Raw genomic sequence first — 14,864 nt, 5'->3', positions numbered from 1 at the left:
ACGTTTTTTTTTCTCGTCGCGTGGTTTGTGCTTGAAAAATCAGAAGGGAACGGGAACAGTTTTAATTTGTTTAAACCGCTCGGAAAATAAATGGTGGAAAGGTCTGAATGTAGCAGATGGTTAAATGTAAAGTACATTGTCTCATTTGATCATAAGGAACAGTTTGCCCGAATTGATAACTTCCTTGCTATTAAAAAAATTCATAAATGTTTGTGTTTTTACCGTTCAGAGTGATATACGAGATTGATGTTATCAAGACTCTTAAACAAAAATTTTGAACAATGTCTCTTTGACCGTGCTATACAGGGGGACATTAAGTGAGAAAGGATTTTTTTGTTCACCTGCGTCGACTGAAATCCATGAAATCAGTCAAATTTAGAGGCAAAGCTAGTTATTAAATTGTCTTAGGTCGACAGAAATTAAGTCAATACCATTTTCCTTCAATCATGGTGGTAACTTCCTGCGGGAGTACATTTCTTTACCTCGGTTTATAATAAGAGTTTGTCAGAATCGATTCATATTGGTCGGAATATGAAAACTATATATGACTACTAATCAGATCGGCATGCCTAGCTATAACTATCAAAGCTTAGAAATTTGAATAACGCAGGTTTCTAATAAATATCCCCCAAATTACGTTCTTGGGGTCTTTATTTACTTTATCTCAATTCAAAATTAGTGATCAGAAAGAGAAAGCTGTCTCAAAAACCATTACAGCAAAGCAACACTTATGCAAACCTGTCTTTTTAAAAACCAGTGCTTATTTCACTTCTTCAAACTAAAATTATTGGCTAAGAGAACACCAAAGTCACACTGGAGCAAACAGTCGGAAAAGACTGAAAGTTCGAAATAATCGCACATATGTTCTATTAAACATCAAAAATTGCAAACCTCCAAAAACTGAAAGTGAAGTCTACTTAATACAAACATTTTAGTAGCAACAAGAACTTTGTCTTATTAATGCTCCCGGAGAAAGACATTAGTCTCGTTTTCCCACCATGATAAGAAAGTTCCTCTTGTATATGTCAATATTGTTTTGCTGTTGGCCGAAAAAAGTGTCCGCCAGAATGCAAAAGATGAGCTTCTTGCTCCAGCTATGCTTGTACAAGCTCACATAAAAAAAACTCTTATTTTGCATCATACGATGTCCATATACATGGGAGAGAAAAAGGAACTGTAACCCAAATCGTTAATTTACAGAACTATTGTAGCATACAGCAAAAATTGAAAATAAACTCAAATCTTTAATGTATTTACCAAATCTTTCTCAATAATTTTGGTGTTGATCTCACCTACGTAAATTATTTGTACATGCAAACTTTGGAACCGTAAGTGAAAAGGGAAATTCACTTTTGAATTCAAATTTCCAATTTAACTTTAGTATCAAAGTGTCGACCAACATGTCTTAAACTGTCTTCTTGATTTCATCTTAGAATTGGAAAAATTACTAACCTATAATTCAAACCGTGGGCATCTTCCATCCTGGACTAGATTGTTGTTATACCCCAAAAAATATGGCTTACAGCTTCTGTTGCATTTTCTAGATTTCCGTTGATCAAATGTGTTGGCTAGAACTGTTAAAGGTTAAGTCGAATCATTCTCAGCGGACGGCATTGATCGCCTCGCATTTTAAAACAAAACAAAAAGAAATATTAAAATGGCACGTATAAAATTAAAATTTCTACCTAAACTGAAGAATACATGAATATATTGACTACGGAAATATTTGTCTTGTTTTCAATAAAGTTTCATTTATACTTTGACAGCTTTTCTTCTTTCTGGGCCTATTTGAATTAAAAAAAAAAACTGCTGAGAACTCGAGACTCAAAAATCGACTAAAATCCAGAGTTTTTCAATACCTTCTCGTTTTCATTTAATTTATTTTACCTTTCCCTTTTTTGTCTGATTAATTCTCTTGTTTGGCTCTGCTTTTGTTGATATGCTCTTTCCAGAAAAAGAAAAGCAGCACTTTACTTATCATGAAAGATAGTTAAGAAAGGAGAATTAGAAAGACAGAGCCTTTTCCCTCCGCTTTTTAGAAAGTGTTCAGAGAGATTTACCGCGCATCACGAGTTGTTACTAAAGAGAAACTACATTCCAGTTCGATCTCTTAATTATTCAAAAAAATCGTTGAGATGGAAAAACTCGAGGCGAAACTCAGTTACGTCACAGGAAAACGGCTAGGCTGCTCAGCAAAATTCAAAATGACGGCGTTCATCGCCAAATTCTTGAGCACATACAATGTTCGAAGACAGCTCTCCAAAGGCTAGGTTACTCTTTGGAATCTAAAAACCTCAATCAGTGTAACAATGACATAAGTGGTTCTAATTTTCGGAGATAGAAATGAAAGGTCTCCATCATCATACTTCTTCTTTGACTTGATAGCCACCACTTCATGTGCTAGACACGCTTTTATGACTTCCGTGAATGAAATCTTACATTATCTCTTGATACCTAATGATTGCTACTTTCCTTCATAATCCACGAGCGCAAAAGTACCAGCCATCATCTCAAGAGTATTACAACAATCTAAAACGAAATTATGCAAACATGCATATTACTATTTATGCAACATGCATATTACATGTTATTTTTTGGTTCAATCACACAACTGCTCTTAATGGCGATTCAGCAGGAACTCTTGATACGTAAATGAGGCACCAAGTCTGTGTTCTTCTTTAATGCCCTGCAAGCAGTTAAACACGACTTGTATGGAATGTCTCGTTACCAGATGTTACTTTCCTATCGCGAACCATTCTTGGTTCTTGTCCTTCTTCTTCAGGCGTCGTCAACCTTCTGCTGTTGACGCTTGATTTGGATCCTAATCGGCTCGTGAGATTAAGAGACCCCGTTTGACCTTTTGAGTAGAAGAACGGAGGTTTTCCTTGTTTTGCAACAGATTCCGAAAGACGGACCAGAAGTCGCGTTTTTTATGCTTTATTGACTGAAAGCATGACGATAAAATAAGAGAACCAACAGCAGACAAATATGATCACCATGGCTGCAAAAACCAAGATACACTTCCTGTCCCTTTTTTTTCCTTCTGCCCCCGTGAGTTTTTATTCTGAATCAACGACGGTCATTTGCCTTTTAGTGATTGCACTGAACATGGCTATGTATGCATAAATCATAAATATGTACAGGAAAACTGCAGAATGAATAATGTCGACAGCGGTAAAACAAGACAAACACGAGTCCATCAGCCAGAACTATTGCTATGGCAATTGCAAGAGGTTTGCTTAAGGCCTTGAGTCCATCGTCAGAGTATTGTTGAGGAGATAATCTCAAATTGCCCAACGAAGTTAAAGAATTACGCTCTAAAAATCATCAATCAGCGATAATCTCCACTATTTCACCATGACTTACCGGGGTGGAGGTCACTAGTGGCGGATATTTACCGAGCTGTGAAGCGGCTACATAAATATCCTACACTTTTACTGATGTTCAGGTAGGTTATTTTTTTTTAACTTATACCATTTAGAAAACAAAAAAATTAGTTTATTTCTGTCAATATATCGAGAAGTGGTAAATTAAAGAAGTTCAACTCTTGACGCGCAATTTTGTCTCTTCGGATGCTAAGAAGTGAATAGATCTTGATAATAACTTCCAAACCAGCCAATCAGCCCACGGGTAAAGCACTATTCATCTCTGTAGTACATACTATAAAAAAAGATATTTATGAAAATTTGCTGCGGGGTGCAATTTGGGATTCTGGTTTGAAAATTTTCTACTAATCTCCGAATGATTTATCATTTCGATAACAATTGGAAAAGAGGAGCAAAGCTTAGCTTTGTCACTCGCAAACTGCAAATTTTGACAGATTTCAACACAATTTTGGTATGATTAGCTTACTCTTTGAAATCTCATTGTCAAAATTCTTTGCAATCGCAGATATGACGTGGTTTCGGTGTACACATGCTGCTTTGAAATAAATTAACTTCATGTTTTTCTTCCCCAATATTCGTTACGAGATAACATGGTCTTAATCATTGTTGGGTTGTACCAGTTGAAACTTTCAAATCATGATCAATGTTCAGATCGGAGAAAATCTTTGAAAATACAGAAAGTAAATTTGGAGATGAGCGCATCTAGTGATGTCAATAACTAAAAATTGCGTTTATTACCTTGCCTTAAGAACTGATCAAGAACATTTTGCCTAGGGAAGTTTGTATTACAGTCAATTATTATTCATGAACCCTGAAAATGAGTTGTTCTCGAAATCAGTGTCAGATAAGGAAGAAATAACTGGCGCCTGAGAATTGAGAATTCGACTTAAGGTAGCTCCATAGTGCTTTTTTACCTGAAAAGGTGTGCTTAAACAGTTTAATACAATACAGTTTTTATGTCATGGAATCTATGTGTTCCAGCAACTACACCTGTAATATTCATAGGCCTTCTACGCGTGAAAAAGAAGTCAGCCAAACAGTAAACACGATGGGAAAGATTGCCTAAAGGCGACAGCTTCGAAAGTGTACACACACTCAGATACAGATCTTGGCGAACTTCTATTCCATTACGCAATGTTTTGCAACAAAGAATATAAGGATCTTTAGAGCAATATTTATTGCGTTTCCTCCGGTGAAATATCCTTAGATTTGCTAGATCGTTGAACACATTTCTGTCCTTCCTACTGCCTGTTTTCAAAAAATTCGTAGGACTAAAATTTGAGATAGAGGAAAAAACGCAAAATTGCAAATAGTGAGGATACTGCCTCTGCAACCCCAATTTTTTTGGCTTTCAAATGATCGGCAGGACAAATTGCACAAATTGTGAACATTTTGAGAGCTCTCACCCGAGCAAATTGAAGAAAATCAAAAGCAAAGCCAAATTAACACTGGCAAGCACCTTCCTTCATGGAGCCTCAGCCTAGTAACGAAAATCATTTTGATAATATTTACTACAGCAAACGAAAGTCCGAACTTTTTGATGGCTTTAAGTGACCGTGAAATGGAAAAAAAACAACCTAAAAAGTTACGAGAGAAACATTACCCTGATGCGCGCGCAAACATTGAGCAAAAACCCTATTGAGCCTCCTAAAGTTCTCCATGACGGAGATAGTTTCATCTTTATGAGATTTCATCGGACATAACGTGTTCCGTTGAATCGATTTTAGGTGCAGAGCCATTTCTAACAATGAAAAAACAATGTAGCTATTGGAGCAAGTAACATTTAAAGCTTTTCGTCGCAACCATGGCTAAATTACTTTCCTTATTGCTGTGACATTGTTTTCCACCAAAACAATAACGGAGCTCTTGATAGAAATGAAATTTCGGAACTTTCTCATAATTGCTTTAAAATAATGTCAATTTTGAGGCTTCAAAAGAAAAGCTATAGAATCAACTTACCTTGCTACTTACCATGTGGTAAAGAGCTGAGTGAGATGCACAAAAAAAAATAGCTTCGACTTCCTCAATTTCAAGGAAATGTCAATATTCGATCTGAGTGAGAAGTATGGTAAGATGACTTATCATTCGGACGACCAATGGTAGAGAAGATACTTAAATTACTAACAGACTAAAATTCAATGGAAAATTACTCAGCCATTTGAGAGGGCAGACAAGGAAATGCAACGTGTGACATCACTTGAACATAAACCAATAAAAATATAACGTCTGATAATCCTAGAGGTAAGTTATCCTGTTGTAGAAATCCTGTTGTAGAAATCCTGTTGTAGCGTGGTTTGTGTTTGAACAATCAGAAGAAGGGGACAGGAACAGTTTTAATTTTTTAAACTGCTCGGAAAATAAATGGTGGAAAGGTCTGAATGCAGCAGATGGTTAAATGAATATAATCATTTCCCTGTATCATTAGAGATAAATTTTAACTCAAAGTACATTGCTCCATTTGATCATAAGGAACAGTTTGCCGTTTGCACTTCGATAAATTCCATGATGATAAAAAAGGAAATAGATACAGACATGTGTGTGTTTTTATTGTTCGGAGTGATATACGTGGTTGACGTTATCAAGACTTTTAAATAAAAATTTATAATCATGTCGCTTTGATGGTGCTATGCGGGGGGGGGGACATAAAGTGAGAAAGGATCTTTTTGTTCACCTGCGTCGTCTATGTTTGAACAGTCGACTGAAATAAGTAAAATTTAGAGGCAAAACTAATAATTAAATTGTCTTAGGACGACATACATTAAGTCAATACCATTTTCCATCATGGTGGTAAATTTTCCTGTAGGAAAACATTTCTTTACCTCGGTTTATAATAACAGTTTGTCAGAATCGATATCATATAAGTCGGAATATAAAAACTATGTATGACTACTAATCAGATCGGCATACTTAGCTGATACTATCAAAGCTTAGAAGTGTGAATAATACAGATCTCTAGGTAATATCCCACAGATTCTGCTCCCGGGGTCTTTATTTACTTTATCTGATTGCAAAATTATTTATCAGAAAGAGCAAACTTTCAAAAGCCATTAAAGCGAAGCGACACTTATGCAAACCTCTCTTTTAAAAGACTAGTGTTTAAACCAAAACTTACTGGCCAAGAGAACACCAAAGTCACCAAAAATACTGGCAGAAACATTTGAAAAAAACTGAAAGTTTGAAATAATCGCGCATGTAATGAATTTGTTCTTTGGACCATCATAAATTGCAAACCTCCGAGACTGAAAGTGAAGTTTACCTAATCCAAACATTTTGGTGGCAACAAGAACTTTGTCTTATTAATGCTCCCGGATAAAGACATTAGTCTCGTTTTCCCACCATGATAAGAAAGTTCCTCATCTTTTGTATTCTGGCGGGAATGCAAAAGATGAGCTTCTCGCTCAAGCCATTTCAGGAAAAAAAAAGCTACAATCTTTATACTTGTACAAGCTCACCAACTGTCGACCAACTGAAAATGAATACATGTCTTAAACTATCTCTGATTTCATCTTAAAATTGGGAAAATTATTTACCAACAATTCAAACCATGGGCATCTTCCATCCTGGATTAGATTGTCGTTGTACCCTAAAAAATATGGTTTTCAGCTTCCTGATGCATTTTCTAGACCTCCGTTAATCAAGTATGTCGGCTAGAATTATTAAAGGTTAAGTCGACTCCTTCTCAGCTGACGGCATTGATCGCCTCGCATTTTAAAACAAAACAAAAAGAAATATTAAAATGACACGTATAAAAATTAAAATTTATACCTTAACTGAAGAATACATAAATATATATACTACGGATATATTTGTCTTGTTTTCAATAAAGTTTTGTTTATTCTTTGACAGCTATTCATCCTTCTGGGCCTATTTTAATGAAAAAAACTGCTAAGAACTCGAGACTCAAAAATGACTAAAATCCAGAGTTTTTCAATATCATTTTCATTAAGTTCTTTTATGTACCTTTCCCTTTTTGTCAAATTAATTCTCCTTTTTGGCTCTGCTTTTGCTGATATGCTCTTTCCAGAAAAAAATCAGTACTTTACTTGTCATGAAAAATTGTTAAGAAAGGAGAATTAGAAAGACAAAGCCTTTTCTCTCCACTTTTAGAAAGTGCTCCTAACGATTTACCGCGCACCATGAGTCAAGTTTCTGAAGAGAAACTAGAGTCCAGTTTCGATCTCTAAATTATTCAAACAGAGAAAAAATTCGGGGCGAGACTCAGTTACGTCACGATAAAACAGTTTGGCTGCACAGCACGATTCAAAATGGCGGCGTTCATCGTAGAATTCTTACAATGTACGAAGACAGCTGTCCAAAGACCAGGTTACTCTTTGGAATCTCAAACCTCGATCAGTGTAATAAAGACATTAGTGGATTCTAATTTGCAGAGATACGGAAAAGGTTTCTGCAGCATACTTCCTCTTTGACTTGATAGCCACCACTTCATTGCTAGACACGTTTTTGTGACTTCCGTGAATGATATCTAACATTATCTCTTGATACCTAACGATTGCTACTCTCCTTTATAATCCACAAGCGTAAAAGTACTACCTATCATTTCAAAACTACTAAAACAATGCAAGAAATAATTACGCAAACATACATATTACTACATCGGACAGAAAAAGGGATGTCATTAATTATTTGTTTGTGGTATGTGTCTGGGCGAAAAACCTTTTACAATGCCTCTCTCTATCCTTGAGTATAAATGGAGACTGACAAACCACCTCGCGCGTTTGTAATAAATGAAAGTTATGTTTCATTTCAATCACACAACTGCCATTAATGGCGATTCAGCGGGATCCTTTGACTCGTAAATGTGGCACCAAGTCTGTGTTCTTCTTTTATTCCCCGCAAGCCGTTAAACACTAATTGTATGGAACGTCTCGTCACAAAAGGTTAGGTTGGCTCTTGTCCTTCTTCTTCTGCTGTTGATGCTTGATCTTGATCCTAATCGGATCGTGAGATTAAGAGACCCCGTTTGACCTTTTTGAGAAGAAGGACAGACGTCTTCCTTGTTTGCAACAGATTCTGGAAGACGGAACAGAAGTCGCGTATGAAAAACGTGTGAAGAAAATCTCAAATTGCCCAACGAAGTTAAAGAAACACGCTCTAAAAACCATATAGTGATCATCTCCACTGTTTCACGATCATTTACCGAGGTGGAGGTGACTAGATGCGGATATTTACCGAGCTGTGAGATGAATATCCTACACTTTTATCGATGTCGAAGTAGGTTATTTCTTCTTTAGTTTATACCATTTAGAAAACAAAAAAATAGTTTATTTCTGTCAATATACCGAAGAGTGGTACATTAAAGAAATTAAACTATAGACGCGCACTTTTTTCTCTTCGGCTGCTGAGAAGTGAATAGATCTTAATAATGCCGCGGGGTGTAATATGGGATTTTGGTTTGAAAATGTTTTCCTAATTTCCTAATGATTTACCGTTTCGATATCAGTTGGAAAAGAGGAGCAAAGCATAGCTTTGTCACTGGCAAACTGCAAATTTGACCAATTTCGACACAGTTTTGGAATGATTAGCTTACTCTTTGAAATCTCAGAGTCAAAATTCGACATGAACTTTTCAATCGCAGATATGAAAATCATGGATTCGGCGTATAAATGCTGCTCTCAAATAAATTAACTTCATGTTTTTCTTCCCTAAGATTCGCTACCTTCTAGATTACGAGATAATATTGTTTTAATCATTGTTGGGTTGTAACAGTTGAAACTGTCAAGTCATGATCAAAACTGAGAACGAAAAATGGAGTTCATTACCTTGCCTTAAGAACTGTTCAAGACCTTTCTGCCTTCGGGAAGTTTGTATTATAGTCAGTTAATATCCATGGACGTTAAAAATGAGTTGTTCTGGAAATAAATGTCCGATAGAGAAGAAATAATTGGCGCCTGAGAGTTGGAAATTCGACTTAAGGAGGCTCCATAGGGTTTTTGTACCGCGCGACATCTGGGTGCGAACATAGCGCAAGTATAAAAGTGTCAACGTGCAAAACAAACGGGGCGGCTCCATACGATCGCACGATTATTATCTAAAGGGGTGTGTTAAAGCAGTGTAACACAATGCAGTTTTTATGTCATGGAATCTAGGGTTTCCAGCAACTGTATCCGTAATATTCATAGGTCCTCTACGCCTGAAAAAGAGGTAAACCGAAAGAAAACACTGCGGGAAAGATTTCCAAGAGGCGACAGAATTGAAAGTTAACGCATGCTCAGATACAGATTCTTGGCAAAGTCCTATTCCATAACGTAATGTTTCGCAACAAACAAATACGGATCTTTCGAGCAATATCTCCTTTATGTGGAATTTTCTAAGATTTGCTAGATTGTTAAACATACTTGTGCCCTTCATACTGTCTGTTTTCAAAAATTCCTAAGACCAAATTTAAGATAGAGGGATAGAACACGAAATTGCAAATAGCGAGGAAACTGCCTCTGCAACCCCAATTGTTTTCGGCTTTTAAATGATCGGCAAGACAAATTTCACAAATTGTGAAAATTTTTAGAGATTTTACCGGAGCAAATTGAAGAAAATCAAAGGCAAAGCTAAATTATCACTGGCGAGCGCCTCCCATCGTGGAGCCTCAGCTCAGTAACAAAAACTATATTGATAATATTTACTACAAAAAAACGATGGTCCGAACCTTGCTTATCGCCCTTTGATGGCTTTTAGCTTTTTAACCCTCTAGAGCCTCTTTAAGTTCTCCATGACGGATAGTTTCGTCTTTATGAGACTTCCCAGAACAAAACATGTTATATGTAATACCAATTCCGTTGAATCAATTTTGTGCAAAACCATTTCCAAAAATAAAAAAAAATGTAGCTATTGGAGCACGTCATATTTGAAGCTTTTCGTCGCAAACATGTCTAAATTACTTTCTTCATTGCTTTGACGTTGTTTTTCACCAAAACACGAGCGGAGCTCTTGATAGAAATGAAATCTCGGAACTTTATCCAATTGCTTTAAGATGTCAATTTGATGCTTCGAAAGAAAATCTATAGAATCAACTTACCTTGCAACTTATCGTGTAATAAAGAATTCAGATGAGTGGTAAAAAAGAGCTTCGACTTCCTCAATTTAAAGGAGGTGTCAATATTTGATCTGAGTGAGAAATATGGTAAGACGACTTATCATGCCGACGACCAATCGTAAGGAAGATACTTAATTTACTACCCCAGTAAAAATTTGAAAAAAAATTACTTAGCCATTTGAGGGGGCAGATAAGGAAATGCAACGAGTGTCATAACTTGAACATAAACCAGTAAAAATGCACGAAATGCCTATCAATCCTAGAGGTAGGTTATCCTGTCTTACAAATAGGTAGGTTTTTTCGCAACGTTTTTTTTCTCGTCGCGTCGTTTTTGTATGAACAATCGGGTGAAGTAGACGGGAACACTTTTAATTTGTTTGAACTGCTCGGAAATAAATGGTGGAGAGGTCTGAATGTAGCAGATGGTCAAATGCATACTTTGTCTCATTTGATCATAAGGAACAGTTTGCCAGAATTAATAACTTCCTTGTTAATAAAAAAAATAATAATACATTCATGCGTGTGATTTTTACTGTTCAGAGTGAATACGTGGTTGATGTTATCAAAATTTTTAAATAAGAATTTTGAATGTCTCTTTGATCTTTCTTTGTAGTGGAACATAAAATGAGACAGGTTTTTTCTTTTTCACCTACATTGTTTATGTTTGAACAGTCGACTGAAATCGATGAAATCAGTTGAATTTGAAGACCAAACTAATTATTTAATTGTCTTAGGACGACAGACATTAAGTCAATACCCTTTTCCTTCAATCATGGTGGTGAATTTCCTGCGGGAGTATTTTTTAAGTCGTTTAATAATAACAGTCTATCTGAATCGATATCATATTGGTTAATACTATGAATGGTTTTAAAAGTCAGATCGGCATACCTAGTTGATACTATTAAAGGTTAGAAGTGTGAATAATGAAGGTTTCTGAGTAATATCCCACAAATTCTGTCCTTAACGTCTTTATTACTTTATCTCATAACAAATTATTCATCAGAAAGAGAAAGCTTTCTCAAAAACCATTACAGTGAAGCGACGCGTATGCAAACCTGTCTTTTTAAAAACACTGCTAATTTCACCTCTTCAAACTAAACTAGGTGGCTAATAAGACACCAAAGTCCCAAAAAGACTAGTGAAAACATTTGAAAAAGCCAGAAAGTTTGAAATAATCGTACTTGTAATGAATGTGTTTTATGGAATATCAAAAAACTGGAAACCTCCCAAGACTGAAACTGAACTTAACCTAATCCAAAAGTTTTGGTAGCAACAAGAAACTTTGTCTTATCAATGTTCCCGTATAAAGACATTCGTCTCGTTTTCCACTAAGATAAGAAAGTTCCTTTTATATATGTAAATATTGCTTTGCCATTGGCCGAGAAAGTTTCCGCCAGAATCTAAAAGATGAGCTTCTTGCTCAAGCCATTTCAGAACACAAATGCTACAATATTCATGCTTGTACAAGCTCACAGAAAACACTGAGTTCCCTTTTTGCAACCTGTGATGTCCATATGCATGGGGAAAAAAAGGAACTGTTACCTAAATTTTTTTTTACATACTAATGAGTATCCAGCAAAAATTGAAAATGAATTGAAAATGAACTGAAAATCTTTAATGTATTTTCCAAATCTTTCTTAGTAATCTTAGCATTGATCTCACCTATGTAAACTATTGTACCTGCAATCTTTGGAACGGTAAGTGAAAAGGTAAATTTCTTATGAACTCTCAAATTTGGAATTCACTTTTTGTATCAATGTGTCGAAAAACTAAAAATAAATCATATGTCTTAAACTATCTTTTTATTTCATTTTAAAATTGAATAAATTACTTACCTATTCAAACCATGGGCCATCTTCCATCCTAGATAAAATTGGTTCGTTGTTAACCCTGAAATATGGCTTAGCACTTCCTGTTGCATTTCCTAGACTTCCGTCAATCAAAGTATGTTTTGCTAGAATTGCTAGAGGTTTAAGTTGAACACATTTCCCATTGAGTATAAATGGAGACTCACAAACCTTCTCGCGCGTGTATTATACATGAAAATTATGCATGAAAGTCATGTATAAGGTTCAACCACACAACTGCTCTTAATGGCGATAATCAATAAAGCAGCAAATTTTGAACGCGACCTCGCTTTGAAGAGCCCTATATGAGAGGAGAGTGTTTTAAAAAGTTTTAATTGACCATCGAGGGTAATCCGGAACGGCTTTGGTTTTGTTTTAACGATTTTTTTATCGAAAGGGCTCAATAAAGCTCAAAATTTAACCATTTTTCATAGCATACACTTTATATACGTAAATGATTAATTTTAAACACGTTCATTTTGACACACGTCGTAAGGTACTTGAATTAGCAAACACTATATGTATTGAAGATACAATAGCAGCGTCAATACTTCATCGAATTATTAATCGCTTGATAATGATATCACACAAAATAAAATAAATGAAGTATAAATAACGTCCCAACGCGTAGATACCTCAGCATCATACAGAACAAAAGGAATGATAGCAAAAGCAGTCGAAGTGATCCAAACGCCGAGCACAATTTTCAAAACCAAGCTCTTAGTCACCAAATAGTGTTTCAGTGGACTGACCGTTGCCATGTACTTGAGCCCAGTAATAAAGAGTATGTGATAAGCACCCTGATGCAGCTAGTAATGTATGCGAGATGTGTACCCCATACTTAATTGTGACGGCAAAATGCCAAAATTAAAACAATGAAGTATGGAATAGCGATAACGCCAGTACTGAAGTCATAAATTGCCAGGCTGAGAAGCACATAGTTAGAAGAGGTGCGAAAGACGACTACATCGGTAAAACAAGACAAACACGAGTCCATTAGCTATGAAGCTATTTAGCAGAAATATTGCTATGGCAATTGGAAGAAGTTTGCTCAAGGTCTTGAGTCCATCGTCGGAGTGTTGTTTAGGAAACTTTGAGGTTGCATTGCTGTCGTTCATGATTAATTATGATGAACAACGAGGGTTCACGAAAACACTGAAAGAGAAAAAGTCTGAAAATGAAAGAGATGTTAACGGAGGGTAGATGATTTCGCATCATGTGAATAAATAGAGAATCAGATTGTCTGGAGTGCAAAAAAAACGCATATTTTACATTACTCAGATTGAGAAAAAACCGCTAGAAGTCCATGGAAATTTGGGTAGGCGAGATCAATGTGATCAATTCATGATTTAACTCAAAAAAGCGATTACTGCGTTTACTGTGAAGTCCTTTTTCAAAGGCTGAATACAATAGTACTTTGGTACTAAATTTAAGATTTTAACTATTTCAGTCCTTCTTTTATGATCAAATATGAAAAAATCATGTATATGCGTATCAAAAAGGCTTTTTTCTTTTTCTCGTACTTCTCATCTGTATTTCTCTTTCTTTGTTCTGTTTGGTTTCGTTTTGTTTTTCCAGCGGTAAAATAAATATTTCGCTGAGCAAATGACAGAGTTGTTTTTACAGCACACCTTTGGAACTGATCAGTGAAACAATCCTTTTCTTATGAAAATGAGAACTGTCGCTAGTTCCGAGAAAATATAGCGCTATCAATGTGTTCGGTTCTAAGTACAAGCTCTGGCGAATAACAACTCATGGATGTTTCCTCGTGTCAGTACCGCTACATCTACTTCATGGCGCTGAAATTCAAATCATTAATGTTTCTTTGTTTTATCTCAAATCACTCTTCCCATCTTGACTTTAGTCTTCTTTAAAAAAAAGCACGAAATCGGCATTCAGTGGCAATGAAAGTTGGTTTTGAAGAGAATATTAATTTTTTGGTACTTCTTTCACCAGCTTAGAATAAAGAGAAAATTCTGGGTTCCCATGATGGATCAAAACTCAGATGCTCCACTACTGAGCTTCAAAAAACTCTATGTTGTGCTGCGTTTCATGAATGACTTGGCATCCCAGCTCATACTTAAGGATCAGTGCTCTTAAAATCTTTTTGTGGCTATATGGAGTAGGAAAAATGGCAAATTTTGAGCTCAGTAAAAAAGTAAAGGCTTCGATGAAAAGTTTCCGGTAATACAGAATTAGTTTTATATCCGGATTTACAGGGCAAGGATGATAAAGCAAAGATTGAAGAAATATGCAGCGGTTGGACCACCAACTGTGCGTTTTGATTGTATGCATTCTTAACTCGAGAATTTTAATTTAACTTTCATTATTTAATGCTATTTGGGTGGGGTCTTGGGTGAGTGACTCCTTTAACCTCCAATGTCGTTGCTCTGAGGTATTTTGTGATACCTCTTGCAAAGATGTCTTACTTAATCACGAGATTCTGGGCCCTGGTTCATACCGTCCATAGCTTTCGAATAGTTTTCCTTAGTTACATTCTTATTCATTCATGTGACTTCTTTGAAAGAGGCGTGTGCTAGAGATAACGACGAAACACATCCCTGGTCATTTCAAAACCTATTA

At 35.9% G+C, this 14,864-nt stretch overlaps 1 protein-coding gene across 1 annotated transcript; it reads right to left on the bottom strand.

The window, feature by feature from the left end:
• Positions 1-3,059: 3,059 nt before the first annotated feature.
• Positions 3,060-13,399, bottom strand: LOC136281841 (RYamide receptor-like). The gene is given in 6 exon segments (XM_066168878.1): positions 3,060-3,148; positions 12,853-13,081; positions 13,083-13,123; positions 13,126-13,152; positions 13,155-13,236; positions 13,238-13,399. Coding segments are annotated over 6 exon segments (630 nt in total).
• Positions 13,400-14,864: the final 1,465 nt, after the last annotated feature.

This window comes from Pocillopora verrucosa, chromosome 6, assembly GCF_036669915.1.
Source record: "Pocillopora verrucosa isolate sample1 chromosome 6, ASM3666991v2, whole genome shotgun sequence".
NCBI classification, from domain to species: domain Eukaryota; kingdom Metazoa; phylum Cnidaria; class Anthozoa; order Scleractinia; family Pocilloporidae; genus Pocillopora; species Pocillopora verrucosa.
This window is presented reverse-complemented; position numbering and strand designations above follow the sequence as displayed.